The 26,483-nt window shown below is 51.6% G+C and overlaps 1 protein-coding gene across 4 annotated transcripts in view; it reads right to left on the reverse strand.

Moving 5' to 3' along the window:
- Positions 1-26,483, reverse strand: part of CCDC30 (coiled-coil domain containing 30) — a 41,024-nt gene that overhangs the window by 8,824 nt on the left and 5,717 nt on the right. For 3 of the 4 annotated variants that reach the window (XM_027711797.2, XM_027711799.2, XM_027711800.2), the window contains exons 4-16: positions 24,488-24,645; positions 20,976-21,120; positions 15,922-16,037; positions 13,649-13,741; positions 12,852-12,958; positions 11,916-12,108; positions 7,321-7,419; positions 6,541-6,681; positions 5,028-5,162; positions 4,131-4,279; positions 2,458-2,698; positions 960-1,133; positions 140-349 (exon numbers count right to left, since the gene is read on the reverse strand). In XM_027711797.2, coding sequence (XP_027567598.2) covers positions 140-349; positions 960-1,133; positions 2,458-2,698; positions 4,131-4,279; positions 5,028-5,162; positions 6,541-6,681; positions 7,321-7,419; positions 11,916-12,108; positions 12,852-12,958; positions 13,649-13,741; positions 15,922-16,037; positions 20,976-21,120; positions 24,488-24,645 — 1,961 coding nt within the window. The remainder of the gene's footprint in view (positions 1-139; positions 350-959; positions 1,134-2,457; positions 2,699-4,130; positions 4,280-5,027; positions 5,163-6,540; positions 6,682-7,320; positions 7,420-11,915; positions 12,109-12,851; positions 12,959-13,648; positions 13,742-15,921; positions 16,038-20,975; positions 21,121-24,487; positions 24,646-26,483) is intronic. The other variant, XM_027711798.2, reaches the window with a different exon arrangement.

Genomic DNA, 26,483 nt, shown 5'->3' on the forward strand with positions numbered 1-26,483 from the left:
GGCTTCTGTTCCCTTCTCACTAACAACCAACTTTCTTTCTACAATATTTATCTGAGTGATCCCAAAATGGACTTTGGGGAACCAATTCCTGAGCTGCTCCTGCCAAACACACCCCTCCTGTTCCCCAGCTCACATTCACCTTTTTCTGGGCTTCTCCTGCCCTGGATTTTTCCTGGGCCAGCCTGTCCCTCAGGCTGCTGTGGAGCTTGTCAGCCTGGGAGCACTTGGAGAGCTTCTGCTCCAGCTCCCTGACCTTCTGCTGGCTCCTCTCCCACTGTGCTGACAGGGATGAGCAGGTTTCTGTGGAGTCTGAGAGTTTGGCCCGGGCCTGTTTCAGCTCAGCTTTGACCTGAGTTTGCAAAGAAGAAATGGAGTTTGTACTTCAGCAAAGATCAGCTGGAATGGCTTGGGTAGGAAAGGGGACTGGGAGCAAACGAGGGATCAGGGAGGAAGTGCAGCAGGTTTTATTTGGAGGCAGGGAAATTTCTCATGGAATTCCAGAGGGGTTTCGGTTGGAAGGGACCTTAAAGCTCAGCCTCATTCCATGGGCAGGGACACCTTCCACTAGATCTTAAAGATGATCCATTTCCACCCCCTGCCACGGGCAGGGACACCTTCCACCAGCCCAGGCTGCTCCAAGCCCTGTCCAACCTGGCCTTGGACACTTCCAGGGATGGGGCAGCCACAGCTTCTCTGGGCAACCTGTGCCAGGGCCTCCCCACCCTCACAGGGAGGAATTCCTTCCCAATATCCCATCTTCCCTGGCAGTGGGAAGCCATTCCCCTTGTCCTCCATCCCTTGTCCCCAGTCCCTCTCCAGCTCTGCTGGAGCCCCTTTAGACACTGCAAGGGGCTCTCAGCTCTCCCTGGAGCCTTCTCTGGGTTAACCCCCCCAGCTCTCCCAGCCTGTTTCCACAGCAGAGGGGCCACAATTCCCATGGAGCTGAGAGCTGTTCCTACCTTGGTGCACTCCTGCTGGAGCAGCAGGTTCTGCTTCTGGAGCTCTGCGTTCTTCTCCCTCTCGTACCTCAGCTCCCTCTCGGCGGAGCTGCACAAGTTCTGCACCCGCCGCAGGTCCTGGCGCAGCTGCTGCAGCTTCTCCTCCTGCTGCTGGAACTTCTCCTCAGGCAGACCCTGAGGGAACAGCACAGCACCACGGGTCACAGGGACACCAGCTCCAGGGAAGGATAAAGGCTGTTAGTAAGGAAGGTATTTAAGCAGGAAGATGGGCAAAGCCTGGCATTCCTCTGCCCCCACACAGTGCCCTTGGAAGGGTTTAGAAGCCGTGTGGATGTGGCACTTGGGGATGTGGTTTGTGGTGAACATGGCAGTGCTGGGTTATGATCTCAGAGGGCTTTGCCAAGCTCAGTGATTCCACTGTTCTGTCCATCCCCTCAGAGAAGTCAACATGACTCCTGAGGTCGAGGGAGAACATGTGAAAACCCGGATGAGGGAACAAACACCTGATAAAATGACCCTTTCCAACCAAAGAAAGCCACCAGGTCACTCTGAACTCTTGTGTCAGAATCCAACTGAGGCAACCAAGCAGGAGCAGCACATCCAGCCCAGCTCCAAGAGGGAACAGGAACACGGGGACTCCTGGCAGTGGTGCAGGAACACACCGTGACAGCCCCGACACCCTGAGGTGTCACCGACGGTCTGGGGTGGCTTTTGGAGCTCCTTGGACCACCCACCTTCCTGCAAGGGCCTGGCACACAGACCAAAAGCTCTGCTTGGGTTGTACCAAAGCCCTTCTTCCCAGCATCGCTTCCAGCCACATCTGGATCTGAATTCCCGCTGTGCATCCTCTCCCTCTGCTCTTGGCACTAGAGGGAATCCACTGAAGGCCAAGCTTCTCTTCTTAAATACATCCCCAGATAACACCCCAAGCTGGGAAAGGTCTTGGTCCAGCACTGTGGGGTCTGGCAGTGGCAGTTGTCCTCGAGATCCACAAAGTTTTGTGGGTTTTTTTCCCCCTCATCTACTTCTATCAGGATCCTTTCCAGCATTCCCTTGTGTCCTGCTCTGCTCCACCTGTAGGGATTTGCTGCTTCTTGGATCCGGCACAACTCCAGTCCTCTCCTTCCCACTCCCACTCCTGCCCACAGGTCACTCAGTCCTCTCTTCCCATCCAAACCCTCGCACAGAATCCTTTTCCTCCTCAGCCTCCCCACTCTGGGTTCCCCCACCATTCCCACCCCTCCTGGCAGAGATTCCTGCTCCTGCCCTTCTCTTCCAGCTCACAAGGTAAGAAAGGGGAACAAATACCATTTAAATCCCTTATTTCTGCCATGGGCACTGACTTTATCCAAGTTCCCACCACATGCAAAGCACCACACAAGGAAACGAAGCCATCCCTAATTTCCAAGGGTTGGACTGTCTTCCAGCCCACTTTAATTAGGTTTTCCCACCCAATTAGTGACCAAAATCAGGGTGCAGATGGCAAAGCTGCCCATACCTGTTTAAGGCTCCCATCTAAACTGCCTGCTGAGCTCTGCCATGGCAGGAACCTGCTCTCCCTTTGCTCCAAGCCTGGGCTCATCCTCCAGGTCTCTCCGGTGTCTCCCTGTTCCCGGGCGCTCCGGATGTTGTGCTTGAGCTGGGAAATCTCTTCCAGCAACATCCTTTTCTCTTCATTGCTCTCTTTGAGCTGCTTTTCCAGCTCTTCCTTCTTCTTGTTGCTCTCTAGTAATTCAGAGCTTGAAGGGGAAATAGTAAAGGAGAGAGATGACTACACATATCCCAGGGAAAACACCCGTAAAAGGGAAAAACTTGGGATGTGAGAGTCCAGCGAAGGCTCAAGTACCTCGGGAGGCTCCCAAGGGGATTTACTCCTGTGTGCAGCAGTTCTGGGCAAAGGTCAGTCTCCTTGGGACACTGTCCCACAAAACCACGTGTGTCCAGAGGCTCAGCCCTCCCTGGGAGGAGGTCACAGACTGGCCAAGGGAACCCTGCATGGGGTGGGAGCTGCTCCGTGCTCCAAAGACACAGGGAAGCACTGAAAGGAGGGGCTCAGGTCTGCCAGTCCCTGTCTGACTCACCTTCATCCAAACTGTCTCCATTATCTCCATCCAAACTCGAAGTGGGGGCTGCCCCATCCCTGGAAGTGTCCAAGGCCAAGTTGGACAGGTCTTGGAGCAGCCTGGGATAGTGGAAATGTCTCTGCCCAAGGTCTGGGTGATCTTAAAGGTCCCTTCCATCCCAAACCATTCCAGGATTCCCTGTGCCGGTTTAGATGGGATATTACGGATAGATTCTTCCCTGTGAGGGTAGTGTGAGACTGAAGTGGGTTTCCCAGAGAATTTATGGATTTCCCATCCTTGGAAGTGTCCAAGGTCAGGTTGGATGGGGCTTGGAGCAACTTGGGATAATGGAAGGTGTCCCTGCTCATGGATGGGGGTGGAATGAGATGAGCTTTAATGTCCCTTCCAACCCAAACCATTCCATGATTCCATGGCCTACATGTTCAGGCACTGGCACAGGCTGGAATCAGTGCTGGAATCACCATCCCTGGGAGTGTTCAGTGACTGTGTGGATGTGGCCCTTGGGGACCTGGGTTAGTGGTGGCCCTGGCAGTGCTGGGGAATGGTTGGATTCACTGATCTCACTGACTGTAACCACCCTGGATCTAATCCAAGCTTTTCCTTACTACTCAAAAAGGGGAGTCAGATCAATACCTGGTGACACCCACTCTCCAAGGACACCTGAATTCCAGGGACTCCCAAAATCCACAGCAGCACGAGGACCACCACTGCTGGCAGCCGTTGGCCCTGAGGAGCCCAAACCCATGATTGGAGCTTTTTTGGGACCCCCTTCGTCCAAATATTTGGACTAAGTCCAAGTATTTGGACCCTCTTACTCCAAACACCACCTGACTCCAAGGGATAAATCCTCTTCCCTAAGGACAGCTCTCGTTTAGTCTGCTCAGAACCTGTAATAGCTGCAGAAGAAAGGTTTGCTCCTGGCTGATCCTGATGTCATTGAGGGAGTTCCCCAAAATCAGACACTGATCCCATAAGGACACGAAGCTGCTGGGCCTGTTCTCTCCAGGACAGGGAGTCAGAAAAGACTCAGAAATTAAGTCAGCAAAGACAAGGAGCAGAAAATACCACAGGCCTTGGGAAGGTTTACCAGAGCAGCTCTTGTTCCTCCCTCAGGCTTTTGATCTGTTCTTCCAAAAACACAACTTTAGCCATCTGTTCCTCATAGGTCTTTGCATCTCCATCTTCCTGTGTCTGCTCCTCTCTGTGACTCTGTTCATCTTGTAGGATTTCAGAGGCCTGTAAGGTCAGAAAACACCAGGACTTGGATTTCCTTTGCTCTGATGGAAATCTTTTGAGCCAGTGCAAGGCAATCTGGGGGCTCCAGCAAGACTCAGCTTGTGATTCTGTGGTTAAATTATCCCAGTTCTTGGAGTCCTTCCTCCTGCAGGGGCAGTAGCTGTGTGTGAACCACCACCAAGTCATGGTTCTTTATTTGATTTCATCCCACTGTGGCCCATCTGCAGCTCCCAGGGTTTTACAGCATGTGCCAAATCTCTTGACAAAACCAGCAGCTCTTGGGAAAGGTGTGGATTCAGCTGGATCCCAGAGAGATCCCCTGTCCAGACTACCCAAAATCCTCTCCAGGGGTGGCTGCTCTCCACCCCCAACATCACCCCACACTGGAACACCAGACAAAACTGCCCCCAAACCTGAGACTGGAAGAGAAGACAACAAGAAAATAGAAGGGGCAGGAAAGCAGGAATGTGTCAGGATACAGGAATTCTCAGGCTGGATCAGAACCTGAACCTGCCTGGACTAATATCTCCAGTGGTGAACCCAAACCCTTCAGACACTGTTCTCCCCACTAAACACCAGCAAAAACATTGATTCCTACAGGTTTTTCACCAGTAGCTCTTCCTGAGCACTGGAAGTTCGATTTCAAGTGGTCTTATCTCCCCCAGGATGAATCCACTCAGATCTGAGCCCCAGCAGCTCCTGTCTGCTCCAGGCCCTGGGACAACCAGGATTTCTTTCCATGCCTCACCTCTGGGTCTAACAAAGCACTGTCCTTGTGCTTCTCATGGGACACATCCACGAGGTCCCTGCTGGCTGATGTTCTTTGGAGACCAGGGGAGGTGTTACTGTGGCTTGGAAGCTCCAACTGGGAGTCAGGAGACCCCTGGAGAGGAAACAGCAGGAGTCAGTGGATGAAACACACCCCGAAGGACAAGCTCAGGAAAAGTTTTCTCCTCTCAAATGCCCAAAAACCTCGTGAAAACAAGATAATTCCAGCTGAGGGAACCCAATGATTTCATGCCAAGCTCATTTCCAGCACTGTTGGGAAACAATTCATCCCAATTCATCCCAATCCAGCTGCTCCATCCAAAGGGAACGAGCCCATGTGGGAAGCCAGAAATGCCACCCAAAAGGGTCTCTGTGCTAAAGGCTGTTCCAGTCTAACACAGGGGATCATGGGATCATCTCACCCCATGATCCCTTGGGTGGAAAAACAGTCCCTCCTTTGGCAAAGCCACCAGCAGCTGGTGGTTGAATTCCAATCAGATTTCCAGGGACGGATGATTTTGATCCAATGGTCCATGAGTGGGTTGAACTATTGGGATGCAAGGGTTAAAAAAGGACTCTTCCCATTTCCCCCAGCATCCCCCACATCACACAGTTCCTTTCCAGCCCTTTCCTCCCCCACTCTCCCACCAGCACTGGTTTGTATCCAGAGCTTTGCAGGCCTGATTTCCACCCCAGCTTGCAGTGTGGAGTTGTTGCAGCAGGACAAAGCCCTGGCCTGTAGATGCCACTGTTCCTCCAGCACCTCCTGTGTCTCTGGAGTTGAGCCAACAGCTCAGGAATTCCATGGTTTTTTTACTTGCATTCAAGGAGGTGACTGGACTCAGAGCTGATTTAAGGCCTCTCAGAGCTAAAATGTGGGATTTATCCCAGATGGAACCCCCCCTTTTCCAGTTTCCCTCAGGTCTGCCTGATCCAGGCTGTGGATCTGCAGCTCTTCTGGATTTTTAGCCTAATTTCCAGCCCTTGTCCAGCCCTTGGGCAGTTTTGCTGGCACCACAAACTCTCTCTCCTCTGTGGCCCAGCTGGAAGCCAAGAGCTCCAGCAACATTCCCAGCAGGGAGAATCCCCCAGGAGTGGATTTAGCAATTAAACTGGCTCAAGCAAAATGTGCTGAGGTCCCTGGGGAACATCCCAGGAGGGATCCCAGCAGGATGTTCATGTCACCTCCTGTGGCTCTGGGCTGTTCTGACTCCTGCAATAAACACCTGAGTCTGAAAATTCCCACTCTGCCCCCCAGAGAATTTAGGGTTTGGCTGCAAAGTTGGAATTACTGGTTTGGGATTAGATCCACTGAAGAGAAAAACAAATGATGGAGTTGGAGACAGTACCATGAAAACAGATGGATTGAAAACCCTCTGCCAAAGGTTTCAAACTGGAGAAAAGCATCAAGTCAAATCAGGTGCCTGGGGGGGAACTGCTGGATTTTATGGAGCATCCAAAGGGAACTGGCTTGTTCAGGGAGTCCCACATACCTGGCTGCCCAGGACCCCCTTCTCAGCCTTCAGATCCTCTCTCAGCAGCTCAAGCTCAGATATAAGTTGCCTCCTCCTCTCCCTCTGCTCTCCCAGATGATTTCCCAACTTGTCTATGGTTTCCTGACAGCTTTCCAACATCTAGAATAAGAAACATTAGGAGTCTCTTCTCCAGCATCCTTTATTCTACCCAAAGAAAAACAAATTGCAGGAAATGTGTCTTCTAGGAAACACAGAAAGGAGAAAAAAGGCTCTCAAAAATTTTCAGGGGGATTCCTGCATCTCATTCCCAGGGCTGGCAAGACCTCTCCAAAGGCCTGGAGCCTCTACTGACCAAGATACCTTGGGAAGGTCCTCTCCCACCTGTAAGCAGCTCTGTCTAGCTGAAACATCGGGAAGATCCAGTTGTTGGGAACAAATGGACCTGCTGGGAAGCAGCTTTAAATGTACCTACAGGCCCCTTGCTTTCACTGAACCCTAAACAAGAACTGAGAACCGTCACACAGGTAACACCTTCACCCTCACAACAAACTCCTCAGCTTGCAGAGCTGAAGGCCAGACCAGCTCCTAAGGAGATGACTTTTCATGAAGATCACTTGGGCACGTTGGCTCCTTTCTTCCAAAAACATCCCTCTGTCTCCAGGAGCTCAGGGACTCCGAATTCCCAGGAGATGCTGATAAGGAGCATCCCCAGGAGAGAGTCGCTTGAGATGCTCATTTCAGACGTTCCCTAAGACATCCCTAAACAAAACAGATGATTTCCCAAGGGAAAGTTCTCACCTCCTGCATCTCCTGCGCTCCAGACGCCTCCTGCTCCTTCCTGGCCATCTCACTTCTGTTCTTCTGCACCTCAAGCAACTCTGTTTCTAAACTGGTGATCTGAACATGGACAAACCACGAGTTAAAACCAAGCCAGGACTCACAATTAAATGCAGAATTCCTGCTAAACTGCTCCTTGTGCTGCCCTTCCAGGATAAGCCCCACCTTTGGAAGGAAGGAGCAGGAGAGGCTGTGCACAGGCATCAGCTCTCAGCTCTCAGCTCTCATCCTGCTGCTTCCAAGGGGGAAGGAGCCACCCAAGGCCAAGTCAGAAAGAGAAGGAATTGCTCCACAAAAGGAGAGAAACAACCCAGGCTCCTGGTGCAAATTCAAAGTGCTCACAGGTTGTGGTGCTCTCCTGACATGGAGACCTCGGGACACCTTGGAAGGAGGTCACCCTCCTTCCCAGGGCTGTGGCAGTGCCCTGTGACACTCCAGCTCTGGAGCTGTGGGCTCACAGGCTCAGCCAGGAGTTTTATTTAATATATATTTACGTATATTATTATATACATATATATATTTAATATATAGGGTTCTTTAATACCTTGAGATGGCATTAAGAGAATAAGCCACGGGCTTGTTCCCAAGTGGTACCTTTATTAATTTAGGGGAGAAAATAAGGGCACTTGGCAAAGGTTTAAAAAGCTAGAAAAATGTTCTACTACAATACCAACTCAGCACATATTAATCCACAACACTTAAGTCAAGATCCAATCGATCCACAACACTTAAGTCAAGATTTAATCCCTCCAGCTCCAAGCCACATCAAGCATTAAGAAAGGAGAAAAGGAGAAGCAGAGGGAGAAAGAGAGGAGGGGGAAGAGGGAGGGGCAGCTTATAGAGCTGGGATCCTGTGGAAGACCAGCTCTTACATGTCCAGAAGCAGGGCCATGTGGCAAACACACACCTTTGGGTTTATCTGCTCTGGTCTTTGGTTTTATCTGCTCCAGGGGGGTCTCTGACCCACCAGCCACTCTGGGGTTCTAGGACAGGGTGAGGGGAGGTGTCCTCACTGTCCCACTCTGAGCTGGGTCAGGGGCTGCAGGAGCTGTGGGGTGTTATAGGGCAGTGTCCTCACTGTCCCTCCAGGAGCTGGGGGTGTTATAGGGCAGTGTCCTCACTGTCCCTCCAGGAGCTGGGGGTGTTATAGGGCAGTGTCCTCACTGTCCCCATAGGAGCTGGGGGTGTTATAGGGCAGTGTCCTCACTGTCCCCATAGGAGCTGGGGGTGTTATAGGGCAGTGTCCTCACTGTCCCATAGGAGCTGTGGGGTGTTATAGGGCAGTGTCCTCACTGTCCCCATAGGAGCTGGGGGTGTTATAGGGCAGTGTCCTCACTGCCAACCTGAGCTGGCTGCAGGAGCTGTGGGGTGGTGAAGTTTTCCTGAGCTCTTTGTGACTGGCAGCTGCTCCAGGGCTTCTCCATGTGGGTTCCAGGTGCTGCCATGAGGGATACAACACCACTTCCACGTGGTTCCACCCATCCCTTCCCCCTCCACCCACCCCCAAAAGGTGGTTCTGACCCCATAATCACTGATCTGGTGTCTACAGCTGATTTATCCAAGCAGATATTCAGACCAGACTTGTCCTGGTCCCTCCACTGCTCAAAGGTTGTCAATCCCTCCCTCAAGGCTCCAAGGACTCGGGATTTGGGACCCCTAAGCTCCTCCTGGAAGGCAAGAGTTTGTGGGGACAAGTGCTCACTCTGCACATCTACCCTTGGGGGGATCCTTTGGGATGGATTATGGGTCCTGCAGTTCTAAAGGGCTCAAGGAGCTTGGGAACATCCCAAAGGAGCAGCCCAGCTAGGGAACATCCCAAAGGAGCAGCCCAACCAGGGAACATCCCAAAGGAGCAGCCCAAAGAAGGAACATCCCAAAGGAGCAGCCCAACCAAGGAACATCTCAAAGGAGCAGGTCAACTAAGGAGCAGCTCAAAAGAGCAGCACAATTAAGGACATCCCAAAGGAGCAGCCCAGCTTCTCTTCCCTGGCATGGCTCCTGCAGACCCTCTTCCCAAATCCCTCTGCTCCACTGCCAGCAGGGCCCTCAGCAGCTTCCTTTTCACCTCCCTATGACTGAAATGAAGTTTGGGCTGGTTTTCTTATTTCTAAACTCCCCAGCTGGGCTGTCCACCTGCCCAAGCCAGGCTGGCCCTGGATGAGCCGGGACACTGGAGGGAGGTGAAATCCAGCTGCAGGTGAAATCCAGCTTCACAGAACCACAGGATTCCAGAATGGGTTGGGTTGGAGGGACCCCAAAGACCATCCACTTCCATGGGCAGGGACACCTCCCACTATCCCAGGTTGCTCCAATCTGGCCTTGGACACTTCCAGGGATCCAGGGGCAGGCACAGCTTCTCTGGGCAACCTGTGCCAGGGCCTCCCCATCCTCACAGGGAGGAATTGCTTCCCAGTATTCCAACCCAAAGCTGAAGAAGTTCCAAATCCCTGCCAACCCCAGCCCATTTCCCATTTCCAAAGCAGGACATCAAAGCCCAGGAGCTTTGCTCTCCCTGACAGGCTCCAGCACATTCTGGCCCTGCTGGAGCTCCCAGCAGGGAATGACCTCTCAGACCCAACAAAGCTGCTGCAATACTGGGATTTTAAGACAAAGAAGTGACCCACTCGAGGTGTTCAGAGGTATTAAAAGTGGGGTGAGACACTCAGACCTCTCACAGAAGAGCTAAAGAGCAATAAATCCCCTCCTCTTGCATGACTACGTGAGAGTTTGGGGTTCAAGCAAGGCCTTGGTGTTATGAAAGAGATCTCAAAGGCCTAATAAGCCTCCCCTCCTCACCCCCAGCCAGCCTTTGCTCAGAAGTTGATGCCCACAAGGCAGTTCCATCATTTTGCTCATTGTCCCTCCAAGCCACCACTGTTTGAGCCCTTCCTTTGTGCCAGCAGCAGAACAATCCTCCCCCTGTGTCCTGGGCCTGAGTCACAGCCTGGCCAGCCCAGGCTTTTGGAGCTGTGCCAACCCAGGGAAATCTCCCAAGTCCTTCCCACATGGAGCAGGGCTGGCAAACCCCCAGCAGTGCTGCCTTCCCTGGGCTCCAGCCCTTCCCTGCTCCCCTCCAAGGCTCCCAAAGCCCCCCTGGGGATGCAGGTGCAGCTCAGCCCCCTCTGTCTGAGCAGAGGGATCCAACCAGGGGTTAACTCATCTCCTCTTCCATCCCAGCTCTCCTCCATGCCCTGCAAGCCTCCAATCCAGCCCAAATACTTCACATCTCCTTGGTTACTCGATGCCATGACATTCCCTGGGATCTGTTTAACAATCCACTGACCAAAGGGGGGATTTGTCCAAACTCTTCAGTTTGATTTGCAGAGGGTTGTGTTTGTTCTGCTCCAGTGGGGAATAGTTTGGTGTGAGCTGAACAAGCCCTGAGTTAAACCAAAGCACAACCATGGTGGACAGACCCTTTTCCATCCCATTCCAGGGCAAGCCCTTGGCTCCTTGGAGAGAGGAGATAAACATGGTGTCATTGGCATCCTCATTAAGATACTGGAACGTGTCCTCAGCTTGGTTTAGAGGCTTTTCCCTCCCAGCCAGAGGCTGCTGACAGTGAATTCCTGGTCCCTTCCTTTGAACAATCCATCCTGGGGATGCACAGCTGCTCCAGCATCCAGGTGGGATACACCTGCACCCCTGCACCACCTCCTGCACTGTGTACAAGTGCAAGGACATGTCACTCCTGACTGGAAACCTAGGGGGGCCTAAAATCTCATCCCCGAAATCCAGGGTGCCATGGGGACAATGTGTAAGGGCTGTGTAAGGACAGTGTGTAATGTGCTCCTCCCAGAGCTGCTCCAGAGGGATGGAGAATGCCTCCCTAAAACTGAGGTTTAAACCACCCTGAGAAAAGCAGCAGCAGCCTGAGAAGCTTCAATCCTTGCCCAGAGGATGGAGGTGGCCCTGCAGGGGTTGCCAGGAGGCCCCATGGATCTGGCAAAGCAGATATTCCAGGTGCTGCTTCACATCTGGGGTTTCCCAAAGGTTCCCAGAGCATCCCATGCAAATAGTAAAGGATTTCTATCCACCTCCTAAAGTAAAAGGATGACCTGAGTGGACTTGTCCTATTAACAGTGTCCCAACCAGCAGAAGGCAGGGATAGATGGGGTATTGGGAAGGAATTCTTGGCTGTGTGAGTGGGGAGGCCCTGGCACAGGTTGCCCAGAGAAGCTGTGGCTGCCCCTGGATCCTCAGAAGTGTCCAAGGCCAGATTGGACAGGGCTTAGAACAACTTGGGCTAGTGGAAGGTGTCCCTGATCATGGCAGGAGTGGAATTGGATCATCTTTAAGGTCTCTTCCAACCCAAGCAAGTCTGAGATTCTGCGAGGGGGGACAGGAGCTGGAGAAGACAATGCTCCTGTAACACTGGGAAATCTGCACTTCCAAACAAGTGTAATTTACTCCCTGCTGAGATTTTTTCCTCCTTTTCCCCTCTTTTCTGAACTGGCAGGTTTTTCTTGTCAAACTAAACCCAGAGGGTACAGGTCCAGGTCAAACATCATTTTATTTAATCAGTCAGGGAGAAATCTGCCCCATTCCTCACTCACCTTCTGCTGCAGTCCCTCCACCTCGCTCTCAAACTGCTCCTTCTCCTGCTTGGTCTGGATCTGAGTCTCTCCCAGGATTGATTCCAGCTCCTCATTGCGCTCCACCAAATCCTCATGTTCCTGCTCCAGTTTCTGCAGCTTGTGCAGGAGCTGGGAATTCCTGCCCTCCATGTTTTCCATTGCCTCCCTGCACCTACACACCAAAACCAACGTCAGCAAGGCCAGAACTGCATCCCAACCTTCCCACCAGAGAGGAAAAGCCAGGCTGCTCCTCACCATGGAACATTCCTGTCCTGCTGATCCCCAGTCTCACATTCAGCATGGCCTGTGCCTGTTCTTAATTAGGTGGGAATTAAGGGTGATGGGCTCTACACAAGGAAGGTCTGGGAGAAAAAGGGTCAGGCATGAGGATGCCAATAAATTCAGCTGCTTGAGGTGGGAACAGGCTTGGGAAAAGAGTCACAGGGATGGGATCAACCCCCTTTCCTCCCTGAACCTACGGGAAGAGGTGCAGCAGCTCCCTGAGCAGCTCAGGGGAGAGCAAAGCTTTGACTTCCCTTAAAAATCCCAGTTTACACGCTGAAGGTTGAAAGCCAAGTGTTCCAGTGCAGCCCTGAAGAGCAACCAAATCCAGGGAAAACTTCCCAGCACCAAAGCAGGTCTGGAAACAACAGTTCTGTGTGCACAGAGCCCCAGAGGCCCAACTCTGTTCTTTTAGGAAAGCAACAAAGTGGAGGAAGTGCCAGAAAACAACCAGGGGGCTCCAGAATCTTCAGGACTGCACCAAAATCTCCCACCTGGGGGCAGAGGAACAAAGTCCCAAAGAATATTCCAAAGGATGCAACAATTCAATCCCCCTCCAAGACAGAGCAGCAGCATCCACAGCCCCAGGAACCCCTGAAAGTAAAAGAGGGGAAGGATTCCTGCACCTCTCACCTTTTATGGAGAGTTTCAGCCCCCTGATCTCTATCCTCCTGATCCAAGGAGGACCAGGCTCTTCCTGCCCCATGCTCATCTTCAGCCCTCCCTTCATCCCGAGTGCCCTGGAGGAAATCCAAAGTTAGCAGAAAATTAAGACTGAAATCAGGAAACCCCAGAGTGGTTTGGCTTGGAGGGACCTTAAACCCCATCCAGTTCCATCCCCCTGCCATGGGACACCTTCCACCAGCCCAGGTTGCTCCAAGCCCCGTCCAACCTGGTCTTGGACACTTCCAGGGATCCAGGGGCAGCCACAGCTTCTCTGGGCAACCTGTGCCAGGGCCTCCCCACCCTCACAGCCAAGAATCCCTTCCTGATATCCCACCCAAATCTCCCCTTTTCCAATGTGAAGCCATTCCCTGTGTCCTGTCCCTCCACCCCTTGTCCCAGGTCCCTCTCCAGCTCTCCTGGAGCCCCTTTAGGCCCTGCCAGGGGCTCTCAGCTCTCCCTGGAGCTTCTGTTCTCCAGGTGAACCCCCCCAGCTCTCCCAGCCTGGCTCCAGAGCAGAGGGGCTCCAGCCCTGGGAGTAGCTCCATGTTTTCCCCTGGACTTTCTCCAGCAGCTCCACGTGTTTCCTGCGTGAGCTCAGAGTGACTCCAAGGCTACTTGAGTCCCTCATAAATAAAATACAGCCATGAGCTCCATCAGCTCCACAACCTGAGCTCACCACAGGAGCAAACCCTCCCATCCCAGGGCCTGGAATGCAGAGGGATCCTGTTTTTCTGGAATGGCCAACAAAATGCCCTTGGAAATACCTGCAGTGAGGCTGCTCCGGGCTCCTCGGGCAGGGACTGCCCCGGCCTCTCACTCCTCTGGTATTCACAGATCTCCTCCTTGAGCTGCTCCACCTGCAGGACAAACCACTCTCTTGGATTTTCCATGAATGTTCATCTCTCCCAAATGATTCCCCCCCCAAATTCGCTGTAGAGGAACTGCACGTTTATCAATATTAATGAATTTTTAAGTTATTTTCACCTTTATCGTCAATTTATTATCATTCCTCCTCTTGAGGGAGTGGTTGGGATCCCATGGCTGCTCCAGCTGGGAGGACTCAGAGGACTGGGAGAGGAAGGGCAGGAAAAGGGGGAATCTCATGAAGCATTAAAGGGTGATTATCCTTCATTTCTGTCACTCACTGAGCACCCACCCACGGAACACCCCCTGTACTGAGCACTGAGATCCCAGCTGCTGATTCCCAGGACACCTTCCAGCCCTTCTGCCGTGGGATCAGTGGAATTCTGTTCTTGGCAGCAGCTGCTCCCACCACAGGCACTGACTCCACGACCCACAGGCAGGAAAAGACATTTCAGGACACCGAACTGTTGGCAATAAAGTGCATTTTAAGCATCTACAAATTAAAAATTGTGGGTTTTTTAAGTTCTTGCTTTTAGCTTAACCTGTAGTTAGAACTGATCTCAGTCTGGCTGCATTTTTTTCTGCACAGAGAACACGGTATCTCACATGTATCTGTATTTTTTTGTCTCTATACATTTCTTTTTTATAGATATTGAAATATATTTTAATATCAAAATAGATATATATAGATATAAAAATATATTAAATAATAAACATTAGAGGATATTCAGTACAATATTTATTAATATTTGTCCTTAATAATTTCTTAATAATATATATTAATATATTCTGTGTTGTTATATATAATTATATCATATCTTTATATGATATATAAATATAATAAATATTAAACTATATTTAAACCTTGTATTTCTATTTTATGATATCCTATACACACATATGTACCCATAGTGACTGAAAGGAGCAACGTCCTCAAGCAAAGGCAATATTATTTGGAATTAAAAAATAAACTGAGGAATTTGAACTAAATTAATTTTATTATTATATTATCACATTTTTAGGCAGCCCTAGAAACGAACTGTCTGGTAACTACAAGGTCTGAGGTGAAAGATGTGGAAGAACCAGCATTTTTTTTTATGTCAATAAATTAATTCAATACATTATCTGATAAATATCATTCAGGTGAGATCTCCTCAGAGGTATTTGTGTTCATTTAAAAATACCCATTTTATGTGAGAGAACTGCAAGAAAACCACAGAGCTCAGTGCTGGGATGGCCAAAACAATTCCAGGTTGCTGAAGGGCTGATATGGAGGGATTAGGAGATAAGAACAGGCACAGATTTTGTGCCAAATGACACATTTTAACAGGAAACAGGCTGGGTTTATTCCTTCCCTGTTGGCACTCCCAGTGAGGAACTATTTTGCTGATAGTCCCTTAATTGTTCCTTAATTCTAGATGGCATTTAGAGGATTCTGGATGTGTTACATCAGTAGTAATGTCACAGGAAGTCATTCCCTTAGGAAAGCCCCTACAAAAATAGCAAATCAATCACTGCAGCTGCATTAAAAGAGGCTGAGAGGGACCAAAAATCAGCATCAATTTAAAACAGATTTAAAAGCAGCTGCTGGTGGGTTTTAGGCTAAGCTTAGCTAAACTGGACTCTAACCCAGTCCCAGGGAGAAGGTGGATGTGTTGCTTCCTCTGTTTATCCACCTGACTTGGGGCAAATGTGGGCTAAGGGAGCTTGGAGCTGATCCTGCTCCAAAATGTGTCCCAAAGCCCCCATCAGTCTGAGCCCATCCAGCCCCTTCACGTCCAGCAGAGCATCCAACTCTTCCTGCAGGGAGCAGGCTCCAGAGCTGCATTCCTGGGAATTTATTCTGCCCATTTCCCAGATTTTATTATTCTGAGAACCACAAAACAGCCAAACAGCAGTCCTGGAAAGACTGGGGATAGAACAGAGAGGGGAAGGAGGGAGGCAGGGCAGGGCAGGGAGCAGGGAGGGCTTCCAGGAGCCAGCCAGGACTGTCAGGGAACAGGGATGGCTTCCAAGAGCCAGCCAGGACTGTCAGGGAGCAGAGATGGCTTCCAGAACCAGCCCATGGCTGTCAGACAGCAGGAATGGCTTCCAGGAGCCAGCCAGGGCTGTTGGCCCCACTGAGGCCCCTCAGGGCCATGGCAGAGCAGGAGGGGGGTGGCTGTGTGCTCACCAGCTCCAGGAATGCTTTCCTCTCCAGATCCAGCGTCTGGACCCGCGCCCGCAGTGCCAGGATCTCCTTATCCAGCCGGCTGTTGTGCTCCATGGCCTCCTGGAGTTCAGTGCTGCCTGGAAAGCACAGGACAGGACAAACTGGTCACTGAATCCCAGCTGAGGTGGAAGGAACCCACAAGGATCATCCAGTCCAACTCCTGGCCCTGCACAGACACCCCAACAATCCCACCCTGTCCCTGAGAGCGCTGTCCAAACCCTCCTGGAGCTCTGGCAGCCTTGGGGCTGTGCCCACTGCCCTGGGGAGCCTGGTCAGTGCCAACCACCCTCTGGGGGAAGAACCTCTTTCTAATCTCCAACCTGACCGTGCCCTGACACAACTCCAGCCATTCCCTGGCTGCTGTCCCTGGTCCCCCCAGAGCAGAGCTCAGTCCCTGCCCCTCCTCTGCCCCTGCCCAGGAATTGGAACTGCACCGAGGTCTCCCCTCAGTCCCCTCTTCTCCAGCTGAACACACCAAGTGCCCTCAGTGTCCTCACATGGCTTCAAATCAAGGCCCTTCCCATCTCTGTTGCCTCCTTTGGACACTCTCCAATGGCTCAATATCTCCCTGACATTGTGTCCCCCCAAACTGCCCCAATGTTGAGGTGAGGCCGCCCCAGGGCAGAGCAGAGCGGGACAATCCCCTCCCTGATGCCCCCAGGACAGGGATGTCCCTCCTGGCTGCCAGGGCACTGCTGACTCAGGGCCAACTGGCCACCCACCAGGACCCCCAGGGCCCTTTCCCGGCACTGCTCTCCAGCCTCTCATCCCCAGTCTGTCCATCCATCCAAGGTTGCCCCATCCCAGGGGCAGAATCCAGCACTTCCCTTTGTTGAACTTCCCATGGGTGGTGATTCCCAGCCCTCGGATCTGTCCAGGTCTCTCTGCAGGGCCTCTCTGCCCTCCAGGGACTCAACAGCTCCTCCCAGTTTTGGGATCACCTGCAAACTTGCTCAGTGTCCCTTCCAGTGCTGTGTCCAAGTCATGGATGAACATGCTGAAGAGCACAGGGCCCAAGATGGGCCCCTGTGAAACCCCCTGGGGAGAGATGACAGTCTAATGTCACCCAGTCACTGCTCTGGACCTGCCCCAGCTCCCTCAGGGCTCCCAGGCAGCCCCCACACACAGGTGTCCATGGGCAGGAGCACAGACACTCCAGGCGGGAACATCCTCATGGAACAGCATCCTTGTGGAACACATGGGACACCTCCCCATGGAACATATTCACATGGGACACATCCCCACGGAGCACCATCTTCATGGAACACCATCCCCATGGGGCACATCCTTGTGGAACACACCCTTGTGGAACACATCCCCATGGAACACATCCCCATGGAACACAATCTCATGGAACACATCCCTGTGGAACACTATCACCACGGAACACCACTCTCATGGAACACCATCCTCATGGAACATCATCCTTGTGGAACACATGGAACTCATCCCCATGGAACACATCTCCATGGAACACCATCCTCATGGAACACCATTCTCAAGGAACATCACCCCCATGGAATACAACCTCATGGAACACCATTCTCATGGAACCCATCCCCATGGAACACCATTCCCATGGAACACCATTCTCATGGAACACCATTCTCCTGGAACACATTCCCATGGAACCCATTCCCATGGAACCCATTCCCATGAAACCCATCCCCATGGAACACATCCCCATGGAACACATCCCCACAGAACACCATTCTCATGGAACACACCCTTGTGGAACACATCCCCATGGAACCCATCCCCATGGAACACATCCCATGGAACACATCCCATGGAACACACCCCATGGAACACACCCCATGGAACACATCCCCATGGAACACATCCCATGGAACACATCCCCACGGAACACATCCCCATGGAACACCATTCTCATGGAACACACCCCATGGAACACATCCCCATGGAACACCATCCCCATGGAACACACCCCATGGAACACACCCCATGGAACACATCCCCACAGAACACCATTCCCATGGAACACATCCCCACGGAACACCATCCTCTCCCTCCCACAGCGGATCTCCAGTTTCTGGGAGACCCAGGTTCAGCAGCAGTGCTGTGTCCCCTCCAATCCACAGTTATCCCAGGGATTGCAGTTTGCCTCTGGATCACGGAGAATCCCTCCCCTCCCATCCTCAGCACGGGATTCACAAACAGCAAGGAAAGTTTTGGAAAACCCAAACAACCCAAAAATTCCTTATTTTCACCACAAAATGCCTCATTGTCCAAGCGGGAACACAACCAGTTACTGTATCCATGTTTTCCAGGCATTAATATTTATGGAATGGCCGGGACAGGAAAACTGTGGCTGCACAGCAGCCCTTCAAGGCTGAATCAATAAACTAGTGCAATCACAACACCCAGTAATGCACACTCCCAGTATTCCCAGTGCAAAAAACAGGGAAAGGTGTTGGGATGAGGAGCACATGGACGGAATTGTGTCCCAAAAACCAGAGAGGAGACAGTTTTCTTCCCAAAAAAGGGAAGGAAGAGTTTTTCCCTTTACAGCTTAAGGGGCGGTCATGGGAAATTTCAGCTCCACGTTGATTTTTATTCAGGTAAAAATCAAAATATCTCTCCTTGTTTGGTCCCAATTTGAGAAAAATAAAAACATAACCCACAATCCCAATCCCCTGATTCAAACCAGGATTCTGATAATGGAATTTCAGCTGTGCAATTTAAAATAAAGTAAAATAAAATAAAATAAAATAAAATAAAATAAAATAAAATAATATAAAATAAAATAATATAAAATAAAATATATAAAATAAAATATATAAAATAAAGAAAATAAAATAAAATAAAATATAAAATAAAATAAAATATATAAAATATAATATAAAATAAAATATATAAAATAAAGAAAATAAAAGGCAAAGAACCTCTTCACAGAATCACAGAATTGGTTGGGTTGGAAGAAGATCTTGAAAATCTCCTCGTTCCAACCCTCAATTTTCACCAAAGTGAATATTTTACTGAAAAGACACCTGAGTATTTTACTGACGAGCCTTGCTGATAAAATTCTAGCTGTTCTCCACTTACAAACATCCTAAATTGTCCCTCTTTTCCCATTCCTTCCTCTCCAGCTGCTTTCAGGGCTGATCCTACAAGGACAATAAAGGCAGCCCAGTTCTGCTTCTGAGCCCCAAACCCTGCAACATCCTTTATACTCTTTATTAAACACATTCCAAACCCCTCACTCCCAAAACTCCACTAACTGGGCTCAAATTGGCCCCAAACAACCCCATCCACTCCCTCTAACACAAACAAGTTACCCCTGAAGCAAAATACCTTGTTTTAGTAAAGGTCTTTTAGCAAAGATCAGTGATTTCTTTGAGGGTTTTTCTTAGCAAATAAATTTATTTACAGAGCGATCGGCTCTGAATTTGTCAGGAGGAGAAGCAGAGATCCAGCACTGGGGACACCCCTGAGATGTCACACTCGTTTTGCACACCCAGCCCAACAAAAGCCCACAGACATAAAGCATCAAACCCTTACTCACAGTTGGCAAGGCCTGGTATCCATCTGACACTCCAGGAGATCACAAAGCTCCGGGAATGTGCAAGGAACGATCCCTGAGGGTCCCAGGCTGGAGCTGCTCCGTGCTCCGGGTGCTGGAGCTGCCACTGCAGGCTCACCCCATCCCTGGGGACATGTGGATCAATCCACACACCCAGCACAGCCCTGCCTGGCATTAAAGGGCTGGGTGGGATGGGGTTGGAGGCTGGGGAGGAGCTGCCAGGTCCTGGAAGCTCCTGGGGGGAGGTCCAGGTCCTCACACACAGCACCAGGACCTGCCACTCTCCCCTGAACCTGAACCTGGGGTCTCCTGGAGTGACTTGGTCTCACGTGGGGCTGGGATGTGGCAGCTCACCCCAGTTTGCTGCTCTCCACTGGAATTCTGCACCACAGGTTCAGGGACCGTGAGATGATGGATAAAGTCAAACCCAGAGAGGATTCAGAATTTAAGGGAAAAAGCACCTGCAACTCCCTGGATGGACAGAGGTCCATAAACATCTGCTCAGAGGAACAGAAGGGAGTGTGGGACCAGGTGGAGACCATGTGGCCTCCTCCATCCTAATCCCAGCAGAATGGGAGAACATTGCAGGACTGAGACTGTGGCTGACAAGGGACAATCAGGATGTTCTGCTGCCGAAGCCACAACCACATCCAAGCCCCTCCTCAGGTGCCAAACCCCCTCCCATCGGGTACACCCATCAGAAATAAAAAAGTCTTTATGACTAGAGCCACTCCAACTCCACCCAAACAAAAAGAAAATGAGCAAAAATCTGAACTCCCACCTTTCACATGACAGGGACAATGCAAGGAACAAGGAACCCCCCCCCAAAAAAAGCAGCCATACCCCTGCGTCCAGCAAAGCACCTGGACCACTCTGAGAGCAGCTTTACCACATCTCCCTCCAGAAAACTGTTCCCTTCCACAGTATTTCAGTATATATAAATATTTCAGTATTTATAGAAAAATACTAAAAATAAATAAGGGCTAGTCAGCAACAGTTATTTCAGAAATGAGGTGAAGGGACACAATCTAAGTAGTCACTTCATCACTGCTGCTCTTGCCAAGGGCTCCCAGAGGCAACATTCCCAAAGTGCATGTGGAGAAGCCCGGGATGAGGGCTCCAACAAAACCTGTGCACACGGTATTTCAGCTACTCTGTTCCTGTACCAAGTCCTCATTCCCTCTCCATCCCCTCCTAGGGCAGGAATTTCTCCCTGTGGAGGAGCCAGGGAGAGGAATTCAGTCCAGATCTGGTTCTCACGGATCACAGAGCCCCAGTCTCAGAATGAATGGATTTGTAACTGTTAATTATTGCATTCCCATCTCCTAAGGAGCAGGCTAACACCTGATTTTCCCACATTCCAAGCAGGGAGGACACAGGAGAGGCTGCCCCCCCCTCCCCAGAGGAGGGGAGGTGACCTTACCCTGAGTGGGCTGGGCTGAGAACAACCAGGAATTAGGAGTGGCTTTACCTGCTGCACTCTGCTCCTTGCTCGGTGCATCCAACTCCTCTGTCATCCCCTGGAGCTCTTCCTGGGCCCCCATCAGCCTCTGGGGAGCATCATCCAGATCTCCCACAGCTCCTGCAGGTTCCCTCTCCAACTCTTTCCTGCAGAACTGAAGCACAAGGGTTAATGTTCCCCTGGAAATGAGAAAACCCTGTGGAGATGGGACTGAGGCAAAGCTGTTTGTCACCCTCTCTGACACCGGTCCCCTCATCTCCAGTGCCACTTCTGGGACACACCAAAGGCAGGTGATGCCCACAAGGCAGCCCTGACCCAAAGCTCTGAGTGTTCCCTGGCTCCCAGCAGAGGGGATTCACTCCTGCATAGGCTGCTGGGGCTGCACAGCCTGAGGATGAGGCTCTGGAACTGTTCAGGCTGTGGGTTTTCATTCTAAAATCAATTAAACCCCTCCCAGTGTGCTCAAGAAGAGACCTGACATAGGGGGGGGACCACAAGTCTGATGAGGATGAGCTGGGGGGGGCTCAGCTGGAGAAAAGGAGGCTCAGGGGGGACCTTCTGGCTCTGCAACTCCCTGACAGGAGGGGGGAACCGTGGGGGGGTCGGGCTCTCCCAGGGAACGAGGGATAGGAGGAGAGGAAACGGCCTGAAGTTGTGCCAGGGCAGGTTTAGATTGGATATTAGGGAAAATTCCTTCACAGAAAGGGTGGTCAGGCACTGGCACAGGCACCCAGGGCAGTGGTGGCCACCACCCCTGGAAGTGCTCAGAAAATATGTGGGTGTGGCACTTGGGGACACAGTTCAGTGGAGAATGTGGCAGTGCTGGGTTAATGGCTGGACCTGATGATTTCAGAGGGCTTTTCCAACCTTTTGAGTCTATGAAATCTCAACTATGAGCTGTGCCACCAGCAAGAAAATGTATTTCCTTTCTCACTGTCCCTTAGGAAGCAGCTGGGGCAGTCCAGCTCCCAATGCCTGGTGAGTGTGACCAGAGCCAGCCTTGCACAGGAGATTTTAATGCACAGCAGCACCAGGCAGAGCATGGCCATGTGTCTCTTGGCCCTGCCATGTGCCCCTTGGCACCACTGAGGGGGATTTTCACCTTCAACACGTCTTGACTAGAGGGGTGTTGCCATCGTGCCTTATATTTGAAGGGAATGTTTCAATCAGAGTTATTCCAAATCCTTGGGAAAATACCCCAGTTGTCCCAGTGGGTACTGGGAGCTCTGTGGGTTCACTGCTTTTTTTTAAAACCTCTGATATCCTGGATCTGCCTTTCAGAGCCAGAGGGCACAGCTTCACCCAGAGAGTGTTGGCACAGAGTGTGATTGACTCCCTTTATCAGAGTAACACTGGGAGGCTTAGGATCATGGAATGGTTTGGGATGGAAGGGACCTTAAACCCCATCCAGTGTCACCCCTTGCCCTGGTCAGGGACACCTCCCACTAGCCCAGGTTGCTCCAAGCCCTGTCCAACCTGGCCTTGGACACTTCCAGGGATGGGGCAGCCACAGCTTCTCTGGGCAACCTGTGCCAGGGCCTCCCCACCCTCATAGCCAAGAATTCCTTCTTAATATCCCATCCAACCCTGCCCTCTGGCAGTGGGAAGCAATTGCCCCTTGGCCTGTCCCTCCACCCTTTGTCCCCAGTCCCTCTCCAGCTCTCCTGGAGCCCCTTTCAGCCCTGGAAGGGGCTCTCAGGTCTCCCTGGAGTTTCCCTTCTCCATTTGACCACCCCCAGCTCTCCCAGCCTGGCTCCAGAGCAGAGGGGCTCCAGCCCTGGGAGCAGCTCCGTGGCCCCCTCTGGATTCTCTCCAGCAGCTCCACGTCCTTCCTGTGCTGGGCCCCCAGGGCTGGAGGCAGCTCTGCAGGGGGGTCTCACTTGAGGGGGGCAGGGGGATAGAGTCCAAATTTAATTGGCCTTTGGGGTGCAAACAGACACTGTGGGCTCCTGTCCAGCTTTCCATCCATGAGAACCCCCAAACCCATCCCTGTCTTTTGAGCCATTTACAAACCCACTCCTGCTCCCCCCATGAACCAGCACTGAGGGTTCCTGAGGCTCAGCAGGTTGGTGTCACCCATATTTTGCACTCCTGGAGATGTTCCTGAGCTCCCACACACCATGACCCCAGAATATTTCCCCGTGGATCTGTCAGAGCCGACCACACAAACTGCAGGTTTGGACCCCTCTTGCTGCCTTAGTGGTGACACATCAAAACAATCAGTTCTGCTTGGTCAGTCTGGCTAAAAGCTGAATTCATCCCTGTACCAGACAGGACAGGGATGGTCCTTCATCCCAAGAGTGGGACAGGTCAGCTGGGAACAAGCAAGGCCACACATTCCCGCAAACAGGGTAAGAGGAGCAATTAACCCATTAACCTGTAACACTGTTGGGACTCTAATGACTCTGTGAAACAAGAGTGATGCTCCCCTGAACAATGGGGTGCTTAATCCACAGTTTCTGGTTCACAGGGATGGACAGCAATGACATCATCTGGCGGGAATAATCAGTCTCAGGGAGACTGTTTTCCGGGAAAACAGATCTCCCAAAGCGTCCTTCACCTGGTTTAAAACCACAGAAATGGTGCCCGGTGCCAGAACTGGGGAGAATTTGTGTTTGGTGGAAAACAAGGGGCATTAGGCTTATAAAAATTCCCTAAAAGTGTTCAAGGTGAGGTCCAGTGGAGGGTGTCCCTCTCTCCTCCAAACCCAAACTGTTGTGGGATTCCATTCCTGTCCACAGGAAGAAACTGGAAGGCACAAAAGCAGAAGGCCAAGCCCTGACCCCTCTCTGAGGTCTTGCCCCCTCTCCCTGCTTTCCCCCAGCTCCAGCTCCTTCCTCATTTCTTGGTCACTCAGGAGACAAACAGCAGTTCACAGAATTCCAGAATTCTCCATGAAATAGCCACAGTCAGGAGTAGGTGGGAATTGGTGGCCTTAAAATCATAGAAAGGACCCCCAAGTATCATCCAGTCCAACTCCTGGCCCTGCACAGACACCCCAACGATCCCACCCCGTCCCTGAGAGCTGTGCAGACGTGGGAGCAAATCAAATGCCAATGTCCAAGGGTGGAAACTAAGAAATCTAGAATCAAAGAATTCCAGACTGGTTTGGGTTGGAAGGGACCTTAAAGCCCATCCAGTGTCACCCCTTGCCCTGGTCAGGGACACCTCCCACTAGCCCAGGTTGCTCCAAGCCCCGTCCAACCTGGCCTTGGACACTTCCAGGGATGGGGCAGCCACAGCTTCTCTGGGCAACCTGTGCCAGGGCCTCCCCACCCTCCCAGGGAAGGATATCTTCCCAATATCCCATCTAAAGCTACTCTCTGGCAGTTTGAAGCCATTCTCCTGGTCCTGGCACTGTCTGCTCCTGTAAATAGTCTCTCTCCACCTTTCCCGTAGCTCCTTCAGGTACTTCACCACTGAGACTCCACTGGGGACTCAGAGACAGGAGAAATCGTTGTAATTGTAGAAATATCCCAAAGACATTCCCTTCCCAGCCCGAGCAGCTGAGCAGGAGGTACCTGGATGCCCTCTGTGGTGCTGTGGAGCAGCCCCAGTTTCCCCAGCAGTGCTGTCCTCTCCACCAGCAAATAGGCGACCTGCTCGCTGGCAGCGCTGTGAGCGATCTGGGACAGCCCTTCCTGCTGCAGCAGCTCCTCCACCTCCTTCAGCTGGGCTTCTGCAAGGCAAGGCAAGGCTTGGGGTGAGCAGAGGAGCAATCAGGGCGTGATTTCCTGCAGATCTGCTTCCCAGATCCTCTAATTCCCCAGCGCAGCAGCTCCTGTTTCTCCTGGAGCCCCACAGCTCCTCAAGTCTCTCCTGCTTCCCACTCCCTGTTCTTACCTGTTATCTCAGCCCTACTCCCTCTCTCCCAAGGTTTCTGCTCATTCATCCCCTTCCCTGCCTGCCAAGTCATAGGACCTACTTGGAGCTCTCCTGCCTGGTTTTCCAGGGAGGAGTTTCTACAACCATCTTCTCCTCCCAGCCTGGTTTATCCTCACACCATTAACCCCGAGTGGTGGAAACTAAACAGGTTAAACACGAGGGAACCATGGAATCAGTAAGGAAAAGACCTCAAAGATCATCAAGTCCAACCTTCAGATACCCAAGACCTCTTGGAGAGAAGCAGACATTTTCTTCATCAAGAGACACAAAACACTGGATCACTCCTAGAGAGCATCACTATTTTCCCAAAGAGAGAGGCAGATCTAAATATCTTTAAGAATCAATCCTTCACCATTTATCCCAAAATTATAGCCAGGAACACCCTGCACTGGGAAAAACTTCCAGATTCAATGGCAGATTTGTGACAACAGCACTTGCAGAAGTCAGTTTATGGCCAGGCACTGCTGTGTTTGTGGAACAAACAGGTGCTAAAAAGATTCCCTCGTTTTTGTGGCTGGAATTTACCTGCCAAGAGAAAATGAGGAAACTTTGGTCTCTGGAGTGGTCAGGGTAGTAACTCCTGCACCAGATCCAGCAGCTTGTGGAGCCAGGGAAGGGCTTTTCCAACCCTCCCTGTGTAATTCATATTAAAACAAATCCAAATTTCTGCCCCAAACAAGGTTATAAAGGTTTCTGAGTGCTGCAGGATGGGAGTTCAGGGAGTTGTAAGGAAGAAGGAGGGATATTCCCACTTTTTCACTCAGGAAGCTGGAGGTTGGACAACTGCTGTCCAGCAGAGCAAATATTCCTCTCCCCCAGAACACACAGAGCTCTGGACAAGCCTGGCCCTCCCTTCCCTGCACTGATTTAACCACATCCCGAGGCTCCAATCAATCAATGCCATGTTTCCACTCCGCTGTTCCAGCCCTGTGGATGGAAAACACCCTGCGGTCCCCTGGGGTCCCAGAGCACAGCTCAGTCAATAGGGGGTCAAACAGGGCCCACCAGCAAACAGGGCTTTGGGCAGCATCAAAATAACTGGACTTGCTCCGAGCATGTGCACCAGGAAGAGCCCATGGATCCCAGGAAACGGCCCCCAACCTGCCTTGCAGTTTGCTCCCAAATCCCAGCTACAATGAAGGGGGAACTGCTCTGATTTATGGCTGGGAATGGGACCCCCCATAGAACTGACACCTTCCCCTGCCAGTGCTTCCCTCATACCCTGCCAAGTAACGTCTACTGGTACAGCCTCAGATCCCAGACATTTTCCACAGGCTGAGGAGGGGAAAAAAGGATTTGTGAGGATGAGAATGGTCTGCCATGCCCAGCACAGGTCACCTGCTTGTCAAACCCACTGATTTCTCACAAACCCCGACCCAGCAGGTCTGGGAAGAGCCAACAGCTCCCCCAGGCACTGTTCCACCAGAGCACTGCTGGGTTCCCACTGCCACCTCCTGTCCTTGCTTGTTTGGAAGCAAGTTTTATATTTGTATTTTCCTGCCCCAGGAAGACTCTCAGAAGCAGCAGCTCAGTGGTGTCCTCACCTCAGCACAGACCTGCCCTGGCCCTGCTGGGTGTGTTTCACCAGTCCAGCTGTTCCAGCTGCTACAACAAACAAGCTCAGACCACGAC

The sequence above is a fragment of the Pipra filicauda genome, unplaced genomic scaffold (assembly GCF_003945595.2).
Source record: "Pipra filicauda isolate LSUMZ 115617 unplaced genomic scaffold, ASM394559v2 scaffold47_size6085603_pilon, whole genome shotgun sequence".
NCBI classification, from domain to species: Eukaryota; Metazoa; Chordata; class Aves; order Passeriformes; family Pipridae; genus Pipra; species Pipra filicauda.